This window comes from Hyperolius riggenbachi, chromosome 6 (assembly GCF_040937935.1).
Source record: "Hyperolius riggenbachi isolate aHypRig1 chromosome 6, aHypRig1.pri, whole genome shotgun sequence".
Classification (NCBI taxonomy): Eukaryota; Metazoa; Chordata; class Amphibia; order Anura; family Hyperoliidae; genus Hyperolius; species Hyperolius riggenbachi.
The window spans coordinates 272,383,477-272,408,382 of record NC_090651.1 but is presented as its reverse complement, the minus strand read 5'-3'; the positions used below and the strand labels follow the sequence as shown (position 1 = coordinate 272,408,382).

Here is a 24,906-nt window from a genome sequence, read left to right as displayed (position 1 = left end):
CTAGCGATTGCGATTAGCCATAGCGTTTTGTCGTGAGTTCCAGGCCTCAATCATGTGTTCACTCCCTCCCAGAACATCACTTCCCCCCAGCACCTACAATTATGTGCTTACTCCCTGTTCAGCCCACCACCACAGCACCTAAAATCATGTGCACAATATATAAGGCAATGTGAAGCACTAGGCTGGTTGAGGGAAATAAATGTACAATTTGATGGCAAGCTGGTAAATGTACACAGCATGATGCAGAAGAGAGGCTTGCCTCCTACAGTGTCCTTAGAAAAAAACTCTGTCTGCTTTCTCATCATTGTAAAGACTGCATGTGGTCAGCTAGATAAGGTATTACACAGGTTGAAAAGTTTTCGACAGTCCCTATACTCCAGGAGGGCTGCTTTCTGACTTGTGTGAGAGACAGGCAGGACAGGAGTCACATTACAGGCAGGGCGCCTCTGTGTTATGTGGCTGCAATACAGATAAGTTCTCTGCTCCATGTCAGGCTATTCTCAGTCTCTCTCCACTCCTCCTCTCTCCCTCATTCACCTTTGTTCAGCCCAACCCCCCCCCCCCCCCCCCCCCCCTTCCCCTAGTGCTGGCTGTCTTTTCCTCCTCTCAAATCAAATCAAATCAAAGATAGATTTATTGGTATCACCAAGATTAATTACAGGTATTGCCAAAGCAAGGAGAAAAGTGGGACATGGGAGGGGGTGGGGTAGGGGGACAATGGCTAAGCAGTCTGTGGACATTTTTTAGGTTTACAGTTCCGTTATACTCCTCTCAGTCTGTGGCATGCTGTGTGACATAGTGTGCAGTGATTGTCACTGTGGATTCCTCTTCTCCCAGTAGGATATATGTTTTTCTCTCATCTTCTAATGTGAGAATGTCTGGGAATAGTTCCAACAATTTCTTAAAGTAAGTGTCCCTGGTTGCAGTATATTTGGGGCAGTGCAGCAGGAAGTGGCTTTCATCCTCAAGGGTCTTCTGCTCACAGTGTTGGCACAGTCTCTCCTCCCTGGGTTTGTACGTCTGTCTTTGTCTCCCAGACTCTATTTCGAGGTTGTGAGCGCTCAATTTGCTGACACTCAGGATTTTCCTCTCTTGAGCGTTTTGGAGCTTTTCCAGGTATGGGGCCATTTTATATTCTCTTTGTAGAGACTGGTATATGGCTAGCTTTTGTGACTGTTTTATTTCACGCCTCCATTTTTCCACATAGTCCTCTTTGCTCTTGGCTGTGGTGTGTTTCATCTGCCTCTCTCTGGATAGTGTAATTGGTAAGGGCTCTGCCTCTGGCACAGGCAACCAGGGTTCAAATCTCTACTTCTTCCTACTCAGCACCTATTCAGTAGGAGACCTTGGGCAAGACTCCCTAACACTGCTACTGCCTACTGAGCAAGTCAGCACTGAGTCTGCCAGGAGAAAAGTAATTATAAATGTTCCTTGTTACTCTCTACTTTTCCACCCAATCTTACCCTTACAATTGAATCACCCAATCTTATTATTAGTAACCCTAGCCTATAGCTGTCAATACATGCATTCATTTTTACAGACAGATTCTTTCAAAATGATCGAATATGGTGATTATCAACCACCACATCGATCAGAATTTCAATCAATCCATGGCAAAAATGTACCAAAAGTACAATCAAGCAGTACATTTTTACAATTGGACACAGCGGTATAGAGGCAGTAGATCGGCGGCTCGTAGTATTGCGAATATTGCCGCATTGCGAATATTGTTATGGAGAGGGGGGGGGGGGAAGGGGGCGCCACAGGTTTCCTTGCCTGGAGTGACAAAATGGCCAGAGGCGCCCCTGCATACCTACCAGCAATGGACACACTGCTTTATTGGCGGAGGCGTTTCACGTCTTTGCTATGGTGAGAGCTAGCGTAGCTTCAATAGGAAACTCCCATGATGATTTTATTATTATTTCCTCATAACTGAACATGTTTTTCAAAACGGAATATGTTTTATAAATTGAAAGTTTTGCTCCATGGTAAGTGAGCTGAAAGGCTGAGATGACCATAACTAGCTGTATCAGATGATCATTATTTTTATTATTATTATTTAGTATTGATGTACAAGATGATGAGCAGTGCTAATTGTTATTACACCATGGCACAAGTGAGACATAACTCTTACATAGTGTGCACCTGTGGGAAATTATGCACTGGTTAGCGCATCCTTACTGAACATTACTGCATCGACTCCTATGCCTGGTACACACCATGCAATTTACCATCAGAATAATGAGTCTAATAGATCATTTCTGTCATGTCTGATCTGCTCCTGATCGAGAACACGATCGATTTTGTGCAGTAACGATCTTAAAATCAATCCTGTTCTTAATCGAGAGCAGATCGAATTATCGATTCGACCCATTGATCTGCCGGTAAATTGCATGGTGTCTACCAGGCATTACAGTTTATGTATGAGAGCCATCCACATCAATTGTCCTATTTGTAACTTTTTTTTTTTTTTTAAATTGCTACTGATGCTCCCTTTTCAATTTTCATCTTTTTGATGTCAAAGAATAAATTGCTGCTGAAGTCAAAGAAGAAGACATATGAGTCTTATGGGAGAAAAGCACTTTGTATATGTTTTGTTATTGTTGTGATTATGGGCATGAATTGTTAATGATGTACCATGCAATAACCTTGGAAAAATAGAGCCAAGTCCAAAGCAGCAATACGTCATCAATGTGCCTAAATGCCAAACTGAACAGGTGGGTTTTTAGTGTGGATGTAAACACATCCAGAGATGAACGTGTCCACCTGAGGAAGGGCTACGCCCGAAACATGTCGTGTCTACTGTCTGCTCTGTAACTGTATGGCTCTAATACAGATTACTTGAAGAAGCTACTCAAGTGCTGTCTCCTTTTTTTGAAATCACGTCCAGAGATGGAGCTGTCCTGATCTGCTGAGGTAAGGAGTTACATAATGTAGGAGCAGCATGACAGAAGGCTCTGGGACCAAAAGTTTCCAGGTGGACTCTGGGTATGACTAGATTATTTGAACCTGTGGATCTGAGATTGCAGGGACTGCTACGCAGCTGCAACATTTCTTTCATGTATCCAGGGCCCAGTTTAGTAGTAGTAGTCTTTCCCTTATTCTAGTTCCTAACCTACGTGGATCTGTACAGTTATTGGAAGAAGTGGTCTGATAAGGCTTGCCGATTGTAAACAACATTTTCTATCACTTACAGCATGTGAAAACTGCATGGAACTGTCTGTCTCTATGGTCGCTGGAATTGTGATTGCTGACATCCTCGTTACAATTGGAGTTTCCTTTTTAGTCTATTTTGGATGCAAGAGAAAATCTCCCAGAAACAGTCAAGTTGCAAATGGAGGTCGAAAGAGAGGTAAATAATTACGAAGAGAAGACCATGGGCTTGATTGACAAAAGAGTGCTAACTGTTAGCAGGGGCGTTTTCGCAATTAACTGTTTTCGCGCGCAAACACGAATTTTCGTGCGAAATTGTTATCGGTTTCGCACGAAAATGTGTGTTTGTGCGCGAAAACGATAACGATTTTGCGCGAACATTTGCTTTTAAGCGCAAAAACGGTTAATTGCACACGAAAATTCACGATTGCGCGCAAACGTGAAAATTTGCGTGGAAACGGCCGTGCTAACACTTAGCACTCTTTTGTGAATCAAGCCCCAGATATTGATGTGATAAGCAGAAATTTACACACAAAATTAAAGCGGGATTGTCAGCCACAAAATCAAATTCCTTTTACCCACTGCTCTGTGTTTCTTATGCTGTCTACAACCTGACCCTGCATTGCAAGCATCCAATCTAATCATAAATGTTTCTGCAGTAATATATCTTATCCCAGTCAGCCTGGCTCTATTTGGTACATTGCCAACGAGAAGGAAGCTTGTCATCTCCCTTCCCACATTTCTGTTCCTCATTGATTGGCTTAGAGCAATTCAGTGTGACACGAGGCTGAGAAGGGAGAAGCTGTTGAAATATGATCTATGATGTGGTTTGCAACAAAACAACCTAAATATGACAGTGCAGTTTCTAGGAGAAAAAAAAGAGTAAGGGAGGAAATGACATCAGGATTGGCTTCTGTAAGTAGTAAAAATGGAAAATGCCAGGAACAGTTTTCTCTTTATTTAGTCTATAAAACTCACTAAAATCAAAATCTGGACTGTACAATGCATACTGTATGTTATGTAAATAGTAGAGGAATTTATCTACTTATACAGGTCCTTCTAAAAAAATTAGCATATTGTGATAAAGTTCATTATTTTCTGTAATGTACTGATAAACATTACACTTTCATATATTTTAGATTCATTACACACAACTGAAGTAGTTCAAGCCTTTTATTGTTTTAATATTGATGATTTTGGCATACAGCTCATGAAAACCCAAAATTCCTATCTCAAAAAATTAGCATATTTCATCCGACCAATAAAAGAAAAGTGTTTTTAAAACAAAAAAAGTCAACCTTCAAATAATTATGTTCAGTTATGCACTCAATATTTGGTCGGGAATCCTTTTGCAGAAATGACTGCTTCAATGCGGCGTAGCTTGGAGGCAATCAGCCTGTGGCACTGCTCAGGTGTTATGGAGGTCCAGGATGCTTCGGTAGCGGCCTTAAAGGGAAGGTTCAGGGACTGTTTAAAAAAAATAAAAATCTGCATCCACTTACCTGGGGCTTCCTCCAGCCCGTGGCAGGCAGGAGGTGCCCTCGGCGCTGCTCCGCAGGCTGCCGGTGGTCTCCGGTGGCCGACCCGTACTGGCCAGGCCGGCGGCCAGGTCGGGCTCCTTCCGCGTTCCAAAATGCGCCTCACGGCGGCGCGCTGACTTCATCGGAAGTCCTCCGTGCTGTACTGCGCAGGCTCAGTAGTTCTGAGCCTGCGCAGTAAAGCCCGGAGGACGTCCGATGACGTCAGCGCGCCGCCGTGAGGCGCATTTTGGAACGCGGAAGGAGCCCGACCTGGCCGCCGGCCTGGCCAGGTCGGGTCGGCCACCGGAGACCACCGGCAGCCTGCGGAGCGGCGCTGAGGGCACCTCCTGCCTGCCACGGGCTGGAGGAAGCCACAGGAAGTGGATGCGGATTTTTATTTTTTTTAAACAGTCCCTGAACCTTCCCTTTAAGCTCATCCAGAGTGTTGGGTCTTGCGTCTCTCAACTTTCTCTTCACAGTATCCCACAGATTCTCTATGGGGTTCAGGTCAGGAGAGTTGGCAGGCCAATTGAGCACAGTAATACCATGGTCAGTAAACCATTTACCAGTGGTTTTGGCACTGTGAGCAGGTGCCAGGTCGTGCTGAAAAATGAAATCTTCATCTCCATAAAGCTTTTCAGCAGATGTAAGCATGAAGTGCTCCAAAATCTCCTGATAGCTAGCTGCATTGACCCTGCCCTTGATAAAACACAGTGGACCAACACCAGCAGCTGACATGGCACCCCAGACCATCACTGACTGTGGGTACTTGACACTGGACTTCAGGCATTTTGGCAATTCCCTTTCCCCAATCTTCCTCCGGACTCTGGCACCTTGATTTCCGAATGACATGCTAAAGTTGCTTTCATCCGAAAAAAGTACTTTGGACCACTGAGCAACAGTCCAGTGCTGCTTCTCTGTAGCCCAGGTCAGGCGCTTCTGCCGCTGTTTCTGGTTCAAAAGTGGCTTGACCTGGGGAATGCGGCACCTGTAGCCCATTTCCTGCACACGCCTGTACACGATGGCTCTGGATGTTTCTACTCCAGACTCAGTCCACTGCTTCTGCAGGTCCCCCAAGGTCTGGAATCGGTCCTTCTCCACAATCTTCCTCAGGGTCCGGTCACCTCTTCTCGTTGTGCAGCGTTTTCTGCCACACTTTTTCCTTCCCACAGACTTCCCACTGAGGTGCCTTGATACAGCACTCTGGTAACAGCCTATTCGTTCAGAAATTTCTTTCTGTGTCTTACCCTCTTGCTTGAGGGTGTCAATTATGGCCTTCTGGACAGCAGTCAGGTCGGCAGTCTTAGGGCCTGTTCATACTTGCTGCGTTTGTAGAACGCGTATAAATTCAAAGAAACGCAAGTTGAAAAACGCATGCGTTTTTCTTGCGTTTGAATGCGTTTTCTATTGCGTTTTGCACAAACACGTGACCCAGAGGAAAAAAAAGAATTATGGGAACCGCAGAGGAAAACGGACGCTAAAAACGCAATAGTACGCGTTTTTGATACGCGTCCATAGACTTTCATTGCGTCCGTTTCTGTGCGTATCGCACAGAACTGCGTGCAGCAATGCGGATGAGAAACGTATGCGTCTCATACGCATACATGTGAACTAGCCCATTCAAAAGCATTAGGAGCCGTTTCTATGCGTTTTTGGTACCCGGACATGTTCCCTGAAAACGGCTAGGAACGCATATAGTCTGAACAGGCCCTTACCCATGATTGCGGTTTTGAGTAATGAACCAGGCTAGGAGTTTTTAAAAGCCTCAGGAATCTTTTGCAGGTGTTTAGAGTTAATTAGTTGATTCAGATGATTAAGTTAATAGCTCGTTTAGAGAACCTTTTCATGATATGCTAATTTTTTGAGAGGGGAATTTTGGGTTTTCATGAGCTGTATGCCAAAATCATCAATATTAAAACAATAAAAGGCTTGAACTACTTCAGTTGTGTGTAATGAATCTAAAATATATGAAAGTCTAATGTTTATCAGTACATTACAGAAAATAATGAATTTTTTCACAATATGCTAATTTTTTTGAGAAGGACCTGTATATGTTTTTTTCCTTGGATAGTATGGCTGTCATTGGTTCTTTAAAATAGGAAAGTAAAGTCAACATATAATGTAAGCGTAATATGCGATAGTTATGCAAAATAAAATTAAATCACAGATACGGTACATTTTTGCTCAGTTTTCCAGGGACTTTGCATAGATATGATTGATGGAAGTACTAAAGCGGTGTGACCCAGTTAAACAATACTGGTGTATACAGCAAAATAGGATAAATCAAACATGTTCCTTCCCGGATTGCTGAAGTTAAATTAAAGAAAATTCAAGACAGAAGGATAAATATATTGATTTAGCTGCCACCCCCAGCTGTTAGTGCTTTGAGGAGTACCCAAGGTGGTGGGGCAGATGGCACATAGAGGCATGTTCACTGCTGGATTACATGCCTCTGTCCCCATCCCCCCCACGCCGCTCTCTGCCCCCCCCCCCCCCCCACCGCCACGCATCACCCCCCAAAATTGGTGACATGCAGCTTATTATTTTTTTCACCCACGTTTTCTTCTTGGAGGTAATTTTTATCTTCTCTTTAAACTAACTTTTCAGCATTTTACAACTGAAAAAATACCCAAAAGTTGGTGAAAAAGTTTTTATGACAAGTTGTTTATGACAAGTGTCTTGTTTTTATGACAAGACATTTTATGACAAGTTGTGAAAATATCACCTAGGCGAAAACTCAGGAGAAAAAGTGAATTGCATATGGCCCCTGGTGTCTAACGTGACCTTAGCTTGTTTATCCACTGCAATAACTGCAGCTTGGCTTGACCTCAGCTGGCTGACTGTCTATGTAGTTGCTACCTTCCTCCTACCAACCTTATAGAAACCAATGTACATGCTTTGCTTTCTTGAGAGTTGAAACACATGGGCCCATATGCTATTCACTTTTTCACGTGATTTTTCTCCTAGGAGATCATTTATTCATCTTCAATTTAGAATAACTTTTCAGCACTTTGCAATGGTAAAAATTCTAAAAATTAGGTGGAAAAGTACTATCAAAATTATTTTGAGTATTTTTTTGCTTGCTGGGGGTTTAAAAGGGCATTTTATTAACATGTCTGAAAATATCACCTAGGGGAAAACTCTTGAGATACTGGTACCAGAAGCACTGACCTAGCCAAAACTGCCTCCTGCTGCCCACAATTGGTTTTTAACCCACAATAAAAAAACAGGGAGGTTAAGTATGATGGGTGACCTCACTTACCAAAATGGAGGTGCTAGGAAAAGAGGGCCCAAGCTAAATTTCAGTAGATGAAGTAAAAACTTGCATAACAGAGTGCTTTTGGTTTCACTGTCTTGGTATGCTCCACAAGATTGTGAAAACATATGCAATAGTTCTGAAAGGATCTACACCTCCAAGTCTTTAAAGCGTCAGCCCACCATTGCAGCAGAAACTTTCAGCAGAGCTGCTCACGTGGTGTACATAGTCATAGGGAAAAACAAGGCCTCGTTATTAGTTACCAAGTTTGGGTGCTTTGCTCTTATAACATAACCTGTTAACAATTAAGCAAATCTCGCAGAATGTTACCAGGTGAAACTTTTCAAGTGGATTTTTTTTTAATTTCCTATGAAATATATCTTACTATTAAACACAATGAAAGAATAAATGGAATAAATGAAACAAACTTGATTAGGAAAAAGTACTTAGCATTTCTTGTAAGACAAGCTAAACCTGATTTTCAGGTTAACTTGAGACTTCTGTGTATAAAATCTAAGTTACAGATTACTCAGCAAGCTCATGGTGAACCAAAAACTCCCAGGAGTGTGTAAGGGGTTACAAAGGATCAAAAAGCCTGCTTGCGTATTCAGCAGTGAAGCATCGTGGGAGACATCTAATGCTCACTCCAATCTGTAATAATCACAAATACCTTCTATTTTAGGAAAGCAAACTTTTGTTTTTTTATTAAAAGCTAAGCAAATACAGCACTGTACAAGTAAAATCATCAAATCCAGGGGCGTAGCAATAGGGGGTGCAGCGGTAGCGACCGCATCGGGGCCCTTGGGCCAGAGGGGCCCCGAAGGGCCCTCCCTCAACTACAGTATTAGCTCTCTATTGGTCCTGTGCTCATAATAATCACTTCTATAGATACTTTGAATACTGGTAATCATTAACAAACTGTTTCCCATCCCTTCCTTGCACCTCTGACTCTGTAGTTGCCATTGGCAGGTTTTGGTGCACCGTATCAATTGCTATGTATAAAGTGCTTGGGGGGCCCCATTGTAAAACTTGCATCGGGGCCCACAGCTCCTTAGCTACGCCACTGATCAAATCTCATGAAAATCTATTACAAACTAAGGCATTTTTATTGATATTTGATGTAAATATTGATTATTGTAATATGCGGCGGGGATACCATCGCGGCGGAGAGCAGCGTGTCCGCCGCTTCCGCATACCAGCCAGCGGCGTTCCCCGCCGCACAGTCATTAGGTCCTTCAGCCGCGCATAGGGACGGTGCTGCACGCGCGCGCCCGGCGGCAGGACCTTTATCTTTCTAGGAGGAAGGTCAGCTGACTCTCCGGTCCGCCGACCCCAGAAGCCTCCTGATTCGCTGGGCTTCTGGGCGGCTCTGCTGAGTGACCCTCAGCATAAAGGGAGCTGGCTGTCAGTGGCTCCTTGTCTGCTGTTGCGAATACCTCATGTTAGCACTCAGACCTAGTTAGGTTCCTGTTGTGATAGATGTATATGCAGTGTTTGCGATATACATCTATCTCTAGCTAGTATTTTTGATTGTATTATTTATTTATCTGTGTATGACTCTGGCTCGTTTCTGACTACTCTTTCACTTTACGCTCCTGTACTTTAGATTATCTGATCTCGTTGCCGACTCTGCCTGTTTAACCTTTCTGCCTCTGCTTTCCGATTTTGTACCTGATCTGTCTGTCTGTTGCCAACCCGGTCCGTCTGACCATTCTGCTCTCACCAGTGAGCCCTTGTCACTGGTGAGGGGTGCTCTGCACTACTATCTGTAACCTCCAGCTCCGCTGGTGAGCTTACTGCTAAGAATCTATCAGTAAAATACTGTCTGCACCAATCACTTCACTCTGTGCAAATAAGTGGTGACTAAGGTCACGTATTTTCCTTTGTGTTTGCTATATTTGTATGAGGCTGCATTTCCACTTGTGCGGTGCGAATCGCCGCGGTATGCGAATTTAACAATGGCAGTGCTGGTGTGCTTTTCCATTGTTTCTATGCGAATTTTCATGCGAATTCGCATGAAAATTCGCATACTCAAACCTCATGCGAATTTCCTATTAAACACATTGTATGCGATTCACATAGCGATGTGCGATATGCGAATTCTGATGGCTTTGCCATGCACAGAAAAACGCAAAGGAATTTTGACAAGTGGAAACAGTCCCATTCACTTGTATTGCTATGCGAATTTGCATGCGAAAAACGCATGCGAATTCGCGATAGTGGAAATGGGCCCTTATTGGTGATTCTGCAGATCACCATATAATCAGATATAGTATCTGCATTATTGGTGATACTGCAGATCACCAAATAATCAGGACGCTGTTATTAATATTTGCTAACACTCATCGTTACAATTATGCATTGATCAGGGATGCCCATTCCTTGTATGAGAAATACTAGTCAATATACGGTAGATCTCGATTGTTTACATGCTCTACTAGAAAATGGCTAATCTATGCAAAGTTGAACAGTCTAAATGGTAGTGTCTCTTATTTTCCAGCAATGAATAATGAACATCCCCCACCTGTCCCTCATCCAGACTATGAGGTGAGTTGTTATGAGTATATTTTAAGTCATTTGGTAGCCTACCTGGACTGAAGCAAACCTGACGGAAAATAAACTTCTTAAATAATCAATTGTATGTAATAGTGATAAACAGACATTAACTGGTGTTTCATATTTTTGGTTGAATTGAATGAAAACAGCGGCCATGTCAGTGTAATGTACAATCTTGTGCATTCAGCTGCAAAACAAATGAAATCATAGCACTTAACTGTTGTCAGCAGTGTTTCCTCAGCCACATGGAAGTGTTTTGGCTTGTGTTTACCTTTCAGGAGAGCTGCCGCTGCATTTGTTTGCTATCTGATTGCCTAATTTGCATAGTTAGAAGAGCTTGTTTATTAACCCTTGCAATTAAAAAAAGAAAACAATAATTAGGGACAAGTTATAAGAGGATTAGTATATGTGCCTATATTAATCTCATAATATCACGTCAGTTCATGAACACTATAACTACTGCATGGCATGCACTGAAGGGGTTAAAGTGGGCGCACTTGCATTTCATACGAATAGACGTTTATGAAATGCCCATCCATTTAGCCAGAAGTGGTTAATTATAAACGTGTTGTACACATGCTAGTTTCTTGGCAGAGCTGGTCCTTATCAGCCGCCTCGGTCGAGTTTCATCTAACGTGTGTACACAGTTTTGGTGATGTGCACTGAATTGTAGTAATTCTTGTTTTTCTTTTCACAGCCCTTACAGCAAGGAAGGCGGCAAATATACGATGACCTGAACCGAAATAACAAATAACTTAATTGCCTCCACTTAGTACTGTAGATATTTTTGTGTATAATATTATTATGAATGGTTACACTCCCTCGAGTTAAGTAAGATAGAAAAGAACTTATTCTACTGAACAGAGACGTTTTCCATTTAAATGTTGCTTTCCTGCTAAATAATGAAGCATTTTTATAAATACAAAGTGTTTAGCCAATGAGTATTGTAATAGCTGGTACTGCATCACTTGAATTATTTGTTTATTGATAATGCTTAAAGGATACCCGAAGTGACATGTGACGTGATGAGATAGACGTGTATGTACAGTGCCTAGCACACAAATAACTATGCTGTGTTCCTTTTTTTCTTTCTCTGCCTGAAAGAGTTAAATATCAGGTATGTAAGTGGGTGACTCAGTCCTGACTCAGAAAGTAAGTGACTACAGTGTGACCCTCACCGATAAGAAATTCCCCTTTTTACCTCTTTCTTGCTCTCAGAAGCCATTTTCTGCTAGGAAAGTGTTTTATATTTGGAATTTCTTATCAGTGAGGGTCACACTGTAGTCACTTCCTGTCTGAGTCAGGACTGAGTCAGCCACTTACATACCTGATATTTAACTATTTCAGGCAGAGAAAGAAAAAAAAGAACACAGCATAGTTATTTGTGTGCTCGGCACTGTACATACACATGTCTATGGCTGCATTTCCACTTGTGCGGTGGGAATCGTCGCGGAAAAATTTTGCATGCAGATGCGAATTTTGCATGCGGGTCTATGCGAATTTTCATGTGAATTTTTATGCGAATTCGCATGGATGACGATGTATGCGAATTTAACCATGGCAGTGCTGGTGTGATTTTCCATTGTTTCTATGCGAATTCGCATGCAATTAGCATGAAAATTCGCATACCCAAACCGCATGCGAATTTCCTATTAAATACATTGTATGCGATTCGCATAGCGGTATGCGGTATGCGAATTCTGATGGCTCTGCCATGCGAAATTTTTCTGCACAGAAAAACGCAAAGGAATCCTGACAAATGGAAACAGTCCCATTCACTTGTATTGCTATGCGAATTCGCATGCGAAAAATGAAAAACGCATGCGAATTCGCGATAGTGGAAATGGGCCCTATCTCATCATGTCACGTCAATTCGGGGTATCCTTTAACATAAGAGTTTCCCTTTAAGCTGTATTGATCTTTTGGAAAATGTTACCAACAGTTAAATATTGAGTATAAAGTAATGTCTTTATTAGTGAGCAAGATGAATATACTGTAAATAACTGAATTAATTGTAGGCAGGACTATGGCCTAGTTCATACAGGCAGCTGCACTCACCGCCTGCCAGTTACTACCGCGCTTTGGTTGGGTGCCTGTTAGTACTCAGCGGAGAGGCATATGATTGCACTGAGTTACATTTGAGCGCAGCCACAGTGGCACTCACGTGCAACATTATGCAGTTTCTAGCTGATGGGTAACACACTTAGTTGTCAAAGAGGGACTGTCCCTCTGAAAAGGGATATTTGGTAGCCGCGTTATTGGCCAGTTACTTGTTCTTTTTTTTAATTAGCCAATAAATAGTTTCACCCTGACTCAAAACAACCTGCAACAAAGGCATGGATGAGTGACCATTAAGAGGGGCCTGCACTGAGCCCTGACCTCGATAAAACACCTTTGGAATGAATTTAGGGTTGAAGTCTAGGGTTGAGCTGGCTGGCTAAAGCGCTCCTTCACTCAGGAGTAAGTGAATGAGGAAGTACCAGAATGATGGAGCGTAGCATTGAGTGCTGCCGCCAGGGTGAGTTAACCCTTTCTGATGTAGGCCGTGTTTGTTTCTGTTCCGACTCGGTGAAACAGCATTTTGCATACTGAAAGCTCATCCAGAAATAGACCTGCATTCGCTTATTAATGAATGACTTTACTTACAAATGTATTTGATTTTCTGATGATTAATAAATTATATAAACTAGACACCAGTCCTTTAATTTCTTGTGTATTCATGGACTTTATAATTGTCTATCAGAATAGATCTGTCAGTTCTCCAGGAAACTGTCTGTAGGCAGTGGTACACAAAAGTATTCGGCCCCCTTGAAGTTTTCCACATTTTGTCACATTACTGCCATAAACATGATTCAATTTTATTGAGAAGTGGATCGAAAATCATACATCATTCCCAACATTTTTTACAAATAAATAACTGCAAAGTGGGGTGTGTGTAATTATTCGGCCCCCTGAGTCAATACTTTGTAGAACCCCCTTTTGCTGCAATTACAGATGCCATTCTTTTATTGTATGTCTCTCTACCATCTAGAGACTGAAATCCTTGCCCATTCTTCTTTGCAAAACAGCTCCAGCTCAGTCAGATTAGATGGACAGCGTTTGTGAACAGCAGATTCTTGATTGGATTTAGATCTGGACTTTGACTGGGCCATTCTAACACATAGATATGTTTTGTTTTAAACCATTCCATTGTTGCCCTGGCTTTATGTTTAGGGTCATTGTCCTGCTGGAAGGTGAACCTCCGCCCCAGTCTCAAGTCTTTTGCAGTCTCCAAGATGTTTTCTTCCAAGTTTGCCCTGTATTTGGCTCCATCCATCTTCCCATCAACTCTGAACAGATTCCCTGTCCCTGCTGAAGAGATGCACCCCCCGAGCATGATGCTGCCCCCAACATATTTGACAGTGGGGATGGTGTGTTTAGAGTGATATGCAGTGTTAGTTTTCTGCCACACATAGCGTTTTGCATTTTGGCCAAAAAGTTCAATTTTGGTCTCATCTGACCAGAGCACCTTCTTCCACATGGTTGCTGTGTCCCCCACATGGCTTGTGGCAAATTGCAAACGGGACTTCTTATGCTTTCTGTTAACAATGCCTTTCTTCTTGCCACTCTTCCATAAAGGCCAACTTTGTACAGTGCATGACTAATAGTTGTCCTATGGACAGAGTCTCCCACCTGAGCTGTAGATCTCTGCAGCTCGTCCAGAGTCACCATGGGCCTCTTGACTGCATTTCTGATCAGCGCTCTCCTTGTTCGGCCTGTGAGTTTAGGTGGATGGCCTTGTCTTGGTAGGTTTACAGTTGTGCCATACTCCTTCCATTTCTGAATGATCGCTTGAACAGTGCTCCTTGGGATGTTCAAGGCTTTGGAAATCTTTTTGTAGCCTAAGCCTGCTTTAAATTTCTCAATAACTTGATCCCTGACCTGTCTTGTGTGTTCTTTGGACTTCACGGTGTTGTTGCTTCCAATATTCTCTTAGACAACCTCTGAGGCCCTCACAGAGCAGCTGTATTTGTACTGACATTAGATCACACACAGGTGCACTCTATTTAGTCAATAGCACTATTCAGGCAATGTCTATAGGCAACTGACTGCACTCAGATCAAAGGGGGCCGAATAATTATGCACACACCACTTTGCAGTTATTTATTTGTAAAAAATGTTTGGAATCATGTATGATTTTCGTTCCACTTCTCATGTGTACACCTCTTTGTGTTGGTCTTTCATGTGGAATTCCAATAAAATTGATTCATGTTTGTGGCAGTAATATGACAAAATGTGGAAAACTTCAAGGGGGCCGAATACTTTTGCAAGCCACTGTACTTTAACCGCTTGCCGCCCGTGTCACGCCGATGGGCGTGGCCGCGGCGGCAGCCCCAGGACCAGCTAACGCCAATTGGCGTAAAGTCCTGGGGCAGCAGTTTATGGGAGATCGCACGCACGCTGCGCGTGCATCTCCCGCTTGGTGGGCGGAGCTGAGCTCCGCCTTCAGTCTCCGAGCGGCAATCGCCGCTCGGAAGACTGTTACACGACGAAACCACCGTGTATTTACATGTACAGCGCTGCGATCAGCTGCAGCGCTGTACTGGGGACAAGAGAGAGATCGGCTCTCATAGGCAGAAGCCTATGACAGCCGATCGCCGTGATTGGCCGGCTGGGGGGAGGGATGGGATTTAGAAAAAAGAAGACGAAAATAGCAAAAAATATTCAAAAAAAACCCCAAACAAATATTTATATAAAAAAAAATAAACACAGGGGGGGCTCTGTTGGTGGGGAGAAAAGGGGGGGGGGATCACTTGTGTGCAGAGTTATACGGCCCTGCAGCTTGGCCTTAAAGCTGCAGTGGCCAATTAAGGTTAAATTAGGCTGGTCACTAGGGGGGTTTAACACCATGGTCCTCAAGAGGTTAAAAAGAAGTGATGTATTGATTGATTGTCCTCAGTACAAGTCTTCAAATAAGACTATCCATCTATTTTTGATGGCATGAAGTAGTGCAGAGAGGCATGTATGGCAGAGAGAGAAAAAGCGAGAAGTTGTGTAGACAGAAATCCAAAGTGGTGGAGGTGGACAGAAAGACTCAGGAAAGAGAGGGTGGTGGCAGATAGCGATACCAACACTCAAGTTGATCCTGCTCATATAGGCTGAATTTGTTGAATTGAAAGCTTAGGAAGGAGGCTTTTATGGTATACAGTAGAATCTAGAAAGATGAAGACACAAACACCAAGAGCCGATCTAGTACAGTAAACTGTAAAAGGTGATTTTTAATACAGATGGGTATATTCACATGTAACATGTAAGTTAAAAGGCATAGAGACACAGAGATAAACCTGTCCGCACATGGCACTGCAAGAAAGTATTGTAAAAAGGTCACACTCTGGAAAGAAGGGGGGGGGGGGGGTTACAGGTAAAAACGCACCCTTCCACCAAAGGCATTACATATAAGGTAACTTGGACACACCTACTTGTCAGTCTCAGTCTCCCCCTTTATCAGATGGTTAAAACATTTTTGGCTGACCTACCTTAAAGGAAATAAAAACTAAAAGTGGCCATACATCAGGCGACTTGGCGGCCAATCGACCTTCCGATTCAATTATTATAATCAAAGCATGCTCAATCGATGATGCGACCATTTTTGGCACAAAATTGTTTGCGTGTATCGATCGGACATGTTGCAAGATGTAGGGCCAACATGGTCGATCAGTCCGGAAATCCCGTTCTGAACGGCTTCCCCCGTCGCCATGGCGACAGGCGGGATGACGTCAAAGGGAGTCCCGATCCACCCCTTAGCGCATGGGGTCTGGTGGGGGGGGGGGGGGGGCGGCACGGCGGGTAGCGGCGAATCGGCATGGAGCAGCGGCGATCAGGCAGCGCACGCAGCTAGCAAAATGCTAGCTGCGTGTACCAAAAAAAAATTGTGCAAATCGGCCCAGCAGGGCCTGAGAAATCCTCCTGCACGCCAGGAAGGTTAATTGAAGGCACTGAGGTCTCCAGGGTGGCAAGCATTCAGTCAGTTCCTTTGCACTACCATCACAAATTATTAGGGAGAGCACCACCAAAACCCAGGCTCAGGAGAGGTGGACGGGAGGGGGTTGTGATGGGCAGATGGGGCACACAACCATTTTCCTGCTCCATGCCATTTGTCCCTTCCGCGCAGCTCTCTGCCCCCCCCCCCCCCAAATTGCCAACAAGCAGCATGTCCAAAACTGCCCACTACAGAAATCACCTACACCCACCCTTTGTGTCAGGAAGAACACTTCCTGACACAAAGGGTGGGTGTAGGTGATTTCTGAGCTGCGCCCCCCCCCCCCCCCCGTACACACACACACACACACACACACAATTCTTTGGTTTCAAAGGCAATGTCATTTGAATTTCAATTTGATTTCTCTGAATCTTACTTCTAACCCTATCCAGCTTCTCCCGTAGAACTTGCCAAGGTTGCCGTTTTTTCTTTCATTAGAACCTCTGATACTAACTCTCAAAACGTTACCCTTTACCTTTTAGGGATTTGTGCTGGAAAATGTCACTGATACAATTTACTGTACGCTGACGATATACTTCTCACAAGGAATAATCAAGATCTTCAAGATCTGTAAACGATATTTTACAAATATTCATACTGTTTGACTGCTTCTCAGGCTTTAAAATGAATAGACAAAAATATCAACTTTTGATGATGGTTTACTAGACCAAAAAAATCCTCCTCAACTCAGAAATACCATTAACAGTACAACCTATCAAATATATATCAATACACTCCACAGTACTGGCGCTCACTGATAAAACAGTTGTTATAGCGGTGCACTTGTCATAGCACCTGGAACGAACAGGTATAGTTCCCTGAAGATGTTCTCTGAAGGAGGTACCAGCTCACACATAGCCGAGACCGGAACTTTCCCGCTGGCAACGGTGATTATGTGATATGCTGATATGCTTTTACCAAGATATATATAATGTATGCATGTATTTTTTAGGCGAGAAGCTGTATTAAAAACGGTTTTACACATGATACGTTTTTTATCTTATGGGGTGTATGGTCTTAATGGAAGCGACGACGTTGAGAGATATGCAAGTCTAAAGAGACTATCTGGTGAGCAGGGAACTTAAGGGGGGGTTGTGACCCTCTATCCCCCAGGTGGAAGTGATTGCTAAACACTATTGGTGCACTTTTGAATGCGGGCTTCTTGGTGCACATAGGTGAAACAGCTATATAATGACATCCTGCACTATGATATGTCTCTGATGTTTTTCTATTTAAAGGTGTACGTATGTTCTGAAGAACCAAGCATCTGTGCATGGTTGTAGTCCTTGGACAGTGAGCGCCAGTACTGTGGAGTGTATTGATATATAACCAGAGGAGGTTGTGTTTACTGTGTCGCTCCAATTGTACCATATAACTTGTAGAACGTATTACTTGTAAAGTCTCTGTAGTGCAGCTTGACAATTGTGTTTCTATCAAATATATAGGCATATTTATTCCCTCAGACCCCATTGTCTATATCAATGTAATTACTCTGTTGTTACCAATTCTGTATTTAGGTCTATGCACCAGTGGAGCTCTCTCCCTGCTCAACTTTTTGAAAAAGCTCTTCTCTTTAACCACTTCGGTACCGGCTGCTGGTACGCTAAAACGCTGCATTCTGACTAATCGCCACAATAATCCGTCGCTCCCGCCGGTCACGCCGCTCTGTCCCCGTCGCAGGCTGCTCTCCCTGCCGTCTCTATGACGGTAGAGCGCTGTGCGCCAGTCAGGAGCCGGTTTCATTGGCTCCTGATCCTGTCACTCAATGTAAGCCAATGGGATTGGCTTACAGTAATGACAGGGCCAGGTGTCAATGAAAACGGCTCCTGCCCGGCTCACAGTGCTCTGCCGTCATAGAGGCGGCAGGGCAGCACATTGCGGCGGGTAGAAAGCGGCGAGAGCGGCAGGAACGCGCGGTGAATGGGACGTAGAGTTTACATCCGGTCAGAACCGCAGAGCCACCCGCCCGACGAAGATTTAAACTGCGTCGGTCTGCAAAAAGTTAAATCAGTACTATTGCTAAAGCTGACTTTTTTCCTAAGCAGGCCATACACTAGTCAATTTTACCATCGATATACGGCAGATCATTGTGATTGAATCTGCTGTAAAATTGGTAACACGAATGTTGCCCAATCGATTGCTATCCAGAAACGATCAATTTGGTTGATTGGACCAGCCAGTAAATTTTACTTGATTGCCGGTGGGTCGGGAGTGCATCGGCAGCGGTGTTCAATTTGGCGTCGACTGACGCAGAATAGCATACACGCCGACCCTCTAGGTTTTGAACTAGCTTGTCACATGACGCGGAACAGAAGAGGGACAAAGGGAGGAGGAGACTCACCAGAAGAAGTTAAAGCACCGGACCTGGAAGAATACGCACCAGCAGGACAGGTGAAAGTACTGCTGCCAGCCGGGGGAGCACAGTTGGGGGGAGCCTGGGGGCAGCGAGGTTGGAAGCGGTGTCGGCTCCACAGATTTGTGTACTCGATTTAATTCTGTGTGCAGTGTGTGGGCAGCCAATAGATCCCTCTCTGATCAGATTTGATGGTGGACATCTGTAAAGCTTGTACACACATGCCTGACTTAAGTCAGCTAACACGGCCGATAACGCCTTCCTCAGATTATAATAAGGCATATATACGGCAGCCAGCGACCCCCAACCAGAAAGGGGGGGGGGGAATCTACTCACCCCCAGCGACGCCGATCCCATTGTTCACGCCACTCCCTCACGCATACACCACTCAGTGTCCCTCTGTCGCCCCCCGCATAGCAACACAGTGTGTTATCAGCTACACAGCTGACACACGTGTGTGCAGCCCAGCCCAGCAATGTTGCTGTCAATGGTGTTTATGCTATTTTAGTGTATGGCCACTTTTACTCTTTCACTGCTAATGAAAAAGACAACTTTACTTACGGTAACGTCTTTTCCAGTAGTCAAGAGGACAGCACCCCTGGATGAGACCTGTCTCCCTCCCCCACCGTGGACAGGAACTGAAAAAGAAACAATTTGCATAAGCAATAGGCAGCAGTATAAGAGGCAACCACTTACTTCTCTACCTCAGTTTAATAAACAAGATGACACGGACCATAAAAATAATGCTCATACAAACCTTAAATCCTTCCACCCATAAGGGCGGGTTGTAGGGGTGCTGTCCTCTTGACTACTGGAAAAGACGTTACCGTAAGTTGTCTTTCCCAGAACGTCATTCGGACAGCACCCCTGGATGAGACGATATACTAGAGATCAGGCTTAGGGTGGGACTACTGCTTGCAAAACCTTCCTTCCAAAGGACAAATCTGTGCTCGCAGATACATCCAGTCGGTAATGTTTCACGAAGGTGTTTTTACTTGACCAAGTTGCAGCTCTGCATATCTGATCAATAGAAGCGCCTGCCCTCTCTGCCCATGATGTTGAAATGCCTCTTGTGGAATGAGCCTTGATGGAAGAACCTAATGTCCTTCCCTGTGACTGATATGATAAAGCAATTGCTTGTTTGATCCAACGTGCCAAGGTTGTCTTTGAGGCTTTATTTCCTCTTGTCTTGCCTGAAAATAGAACAAAGATCGCATCAGATCTTCTCCAGGACTTGGTTCTTTCCAAATAAGTTAATAAACATCTTCTAACATCCAGAAAATGCAGTCTTTTCTCCTTATCATTTGAGGGGTTATCACAAAAAGAGGGAATGTAGATCTCCTGGTTCCTGTGAAATGAAGAAACCACCCAGGGCCGGGCCGAGGCATAGGCTGGAGAGGCTCCAGCCTCAGGGCGCAGTGTAGGAGGGGACGCAGAATTCATTCAGCTGTCATTACTAATTGTGTTTGAAGCAGAAAGAAATAAGAAAAGGGGATACATAGCAGTGACTGCAAGCCAGATAACTAGATATTAAGGTGTTGGGGAGGTTGTGGGCCCTGTGGCCCTCTTAGTCTAATAGCAATCAGTGTTTGATGACTCGGTTGGCAGGGATGGAGGGGCGCACTTTGGTGTCTCAGCCTTGGGTGCTGGAGGACCTTGTCCCGGCTCTGAAACCACCTTAGGTAGAAATGTTGCGTCTGGACGTAATGTTATCCTGTCTTCTGAGATAACACAGTAAGGTTCCCTTATTGATAATGCCTGTAGTTCACTTATTCTCCTTGCTGTAGTTATTGCCAGGAGAAACACGGTCTTCAACGTCAGGAACTTGTTTGAGACCTGAGATAAGGGTTCAAATGGAGTGTCACACAGACCCTGCAAAACAACATTCAGATCCCAGGAAGGTATTCTTGGTCTTACTGCAGGTTTCAATCTCTTTAAGGCCTGAAAAAAAACGAATTATAAAATCGTTCTGTGCTAGCTTTCTCTCTAGAAACACACTTAGTGCTGAGACTTGAACCTTTAGTGTGCTAATACTGAGGCCTTTCTTGAAACCGCACTGTAAAAATTCCAACACAGATCTGAGAGAATCTCTATTACATGATCTCTCAGTACACCAATTATTAAATACTCTCCACGCTTTCTGATAAATTACCCTAGTTACTTTCTTCCTACTGTTAAGTAAAGTCTCAGAAAGTTCGTCTGAGAAACCCTTGGACTTTAGGATCTTCCACTCAGATTCCAAGCTGAGAGGTGTAGTAAACTCAGATCCGGATGCAAAACTGGGCCCTGGGATATCAGGTCCGGAGTAAGCGGCAAGATTATCGGCTCTGATATTGCTAGAGACTGAAGCAACGTGAACCATGGTCGTTTGGGCCAAAAGGGGGCAATTAGTATGACCCTCGCTCTGTCCTGGATAATCTTCTTTAACACTCGAGAAAGAAGTGGAATTGGAGGAAACGCATACATTCTCAAACTCCCCCAATCTATTGTGAAAGCATCTACCGCCCAAGGGACATCTACTGGATATAGGGCACAAAAGTTCGGGCACTTCGTATTCCCTCTCCTTGCGAATAAGTCCAACTCTGGATTTCCCCACTTCGAAACAATTGTCTGAAATATTTCTGAATTGAGAGACCATTCGTTCTGATCCAGTTTTGTTCGGCTGAGATAATCCGCTACCTCGTTTGACGTCCCCTTTAGGTGAACTGCTGTCAATGACCTGATGTTGTTTTCCGACCAGAACATAATCCTTGCCGTCTGGCTCCACAACTTCTGACTCTTTGTGCCTCCCTGTTTGTTTATAAAAGCCACCACAGACCTGTTGTCGGATCTTATCCTGACATGAGAGTCTTTGATCTGACTGCTGAAGTGTTGTAAGGCTCTCCATACCGCTTCCAGTTCTCTGCTGTTTGATGAATTTGAACTCATCTGTACAGACCACTGTCCTTGTGCTGGAAGGGAATCCAGGTGGGCCCCCCAGCCCCATACACTGGCATCTGTTGTAATTATCTTTTGTTGCGGATAATTCCATAGACGACCTGGGGTTAGATGAGACTGGTTCAACCACCACAAAAGAGACACCCTTATGTTGTGAGGGATGAGGATCTTTTTGTCTAAGACCGCAAGGCTTTTGTTCCATGATCTGAGTATCCATAATTGTAGGAATCTTGCATGGAATTGTCCCCACTGAACTGCAGGAAATGAGGCCGTCAGGATCCCCAGAACTGCCATGGCCTTTCTGAGAGACATAGTCCTTGTTTTCTGAAATGAAAAAACAATGTTTAGAATTGCAGACATTTTCCTACTTGGCAGGTAGAGCTTTTCCTGTCTAGTATCAATGTTAAATCCTAAAAATTCTATAACCTGAGATGGGATCAGGGAAGATTTGTCCCAGTTTATCAGCCAACCAAGATCTTGGAGGAAATCTAGGGCTAAACACATCTGGTGTCTTACTGAATCTGCCGATGGACCCCAAATCAAAAAATCGTCTAAATAACCAACTATGTTAATCTTCTTTAGTCTAAGCTTAACAAGAACCTCAGACATCACCTTGGTAAAGAGCCATGGGGCTGAGGACAGCCCAAAAGGAAGAGCAATAAACTGAAAATGTCTTACCTCCTTCTCTATCTGAACGGCAAATCTCAGGTATTGCTGTGATGTCGGATGTATGGGCAAGTGGAGGTATGCATCCTTTAGATCTAGGGAGGCAAGAAAGTCGTTTTTCTGTAAAAGATGAACCACAGATTTTATATTGTCCATCCTGAATCGTCTGTATCTTACACTTTGATTTAGAATCTTTAGGTTCAGAATAAATCGAAATTTTCCCTCTGGTTTCTTTACCAGAAATACTGGTGAATAGTAACCTTTCTCTTTCTGGCACCTTGGTACCTCTCGTATAACCCTCTTCTTTAGAAGAGAAAGAACTTCTGACTGTAAGGCCAGATCCTTTGTTTGATCCCGTGGGCGGGGAGTAATGCAAAAATTTCGAGGAGGAGGAAGACTGAAGTCGATTTGATAACCCTCTAGAATGATTTTTAGCAACCACTGGTTTGAGAAGTGTGGAAGCCAAACCTCGTAAAAATTTGCAATTCTCCCCCCCACCAGAATCATGGCGTCATTGCTTATCTGGTCTTTTGGCGGGAGTAAAGTTAGGCTTTGACCTCTGAGGCCTGTAGGGAGCCCAGCGTTTGCCTTTGGATGACCTTGGATCCTGCTCTGTTCTGGTAGAGGGACGAAATGGCCGTTTATATTGGAACTGCCTTCTCTTAACAGGAAAGTTCTTTTTTGTATCTGCTGTTCTATCCAGTGTATCATCTAGTTTAGAACCAAAGAGGAGAGCCCCTTCACATGGGACACCACACAGTTTCGATTTGGAAGAATTATCACCATTCCAAGTCTTCACCCATACTCCTCTTCTGGCCGAGTTTATCAAAGCAGTGGTTCTAGCTGTAAGTTTAACTGTATCGTCTGAGGCATCTATCATATAATTTGAGGCATTTAAAACTTTTGGGAAGTCATTGAGTATCTCTTCTCGTGGAACCCCATTAGCGATCTTAGTTTGCATTTCCAATAACCATGTCTTTAATGACCTGCTAACTGCTGTAGAGGCCACCGCTGGCTTAAAGGTCAAGGATGAGGATTCCCATGCTCTGCGTAACAGATTGTCCATCTTTTTATCAATTGGATCCTTTAAATTTCCAAAATCCTCAAATAACAGATCTGTTTTTCTCGACACCCTCGAAAAAGATGGGTCCAACCTAGGCGGAGTACCCCAATATAATTGATCCTCGGGGGAAAAAGGGTATCGCTTAGATAAGGATCTCGGCCATAAGGCCCGTTTCTCAGGGTTATCCCATTCTTTCTTAATCATACCCTTTAGGGTAGAATGAACTGGGATAAATTGAGACTGAGGATCCGCCAAGGTATTATACATCTCATCCAAGGGTGTCAGAGATTTTTGTTCACTCCTTATGCCCATGGTTTCATACATTTCCATCAATAAATCCTTCATTAAATCTGTGGAAAAGGCAAATTTTGGTCTATCAGCTCTTATTGATTCATCCTCTCCTTCAGATATTTCCTCAAAGTCAGAAATTTCCCCCTCAGACAAATCGGAATCTTCCAAATTATTCTCCTTCCTTTGTCTCTTAGACCCAGGAGGTATCGGCTGAGATACTGTCAATACTGGTGATGTAGGAGTAGGAACGGAAGTCATTGTATCCATTTCAATGCTAGCTCCCTGTAAATCAAAAGGAACAGCTGAAGTAGAAGCAATAGCAGACTCCTTTATCTCCTTTATAGCAGTGGACATTTCCGCCCGCATCCAGCCCATTAAATCTTTAAATATAACAGGTGATTCGTCCTTAACCACCTTTTCAGTGCAGTACTGACATAACTTTTTAGAAGAGGATGAAGATAAACGATTACTACAAGTAGCACATTTTCTCTCAGACTTGCTAGAACCATGCTGACTGGTTTGAGTAGATGATCTCTCAGACTTTTCAGCTTTATCAGTTTTATCAGTCTTGTCATGTTTTTTTGGGCTATAAAAAAACACAAACAAGAAACAATCCATTACTGATGGCTCTCATATACACACATCAAAACAAGCAGGAGTATCCCAGTACTACATCTACTTGCCAGAGAGGGGTCCTGGCCAGACTTAGCAGACTGCAAAGGAGCTGACCCTGAAGCGTCCTCCATGATCACAAACAGCAAGTGAATCATGGACATAGCATCCAGCTATATACATTCCAACCGACCCAGCTGAAACCAATTGTTGCAGCCCCTGCTGCTTAATTAATCTAATTAGCTGCACATAACTTTGTGAATCAGCTGCATGCTGATTCGTCCTCACCGCCGCGGCCCCTGCCGCATAATTAATCACAGCCCATGCTGGCTTTGAATCTCTTCAGCGTCTTGTGCTGAATCGCTTTCCTCCGCCGCGGCCCCTGCCGCTGCAGACCTCAGATCACGCGGGGACGCCATCGCTCTGACTACTTCCGGGTTACCCGGAAGTGAACTCTTTCATGCGCGCGCATGTGCGCAT

At 43.9% G+C, this 24,906-nt stretch overlaps 1 protein-coding gene across 1 annotated transcript in view; it reads left to right on the top strand.

Annotated features, from left to right (window-relative positions):
- CD3E (CD3 epsilon subunit of T-cell receptor complex) overlaps window positions 1-11,579 on the top strand; it is a 42,600-nt gene extending 31,021 nt beyond the window's left edge. The window contains exons 4-6 of the mRNA XM_068242806.1: window positions 3,197-3,352; window positions 10,430-10,476; window positions 11,183-11,579. Coding sequence (XP_068098907.1) covers window positions 3,197-3,352; window positions 10,430-10,476; window positions 11,183-11,239 — 260 coding nt within the window. The 3' untranslated portion in view covers window positions 11,240-11,579. The remainder of the gene's footprint in view (window positions 1-3,196; window positions 3,353-10,429; window positions 10,477-11,182) is intronic.
- Window positions 11,580-24,906: the final 13,327 nt, after the last annotated feature.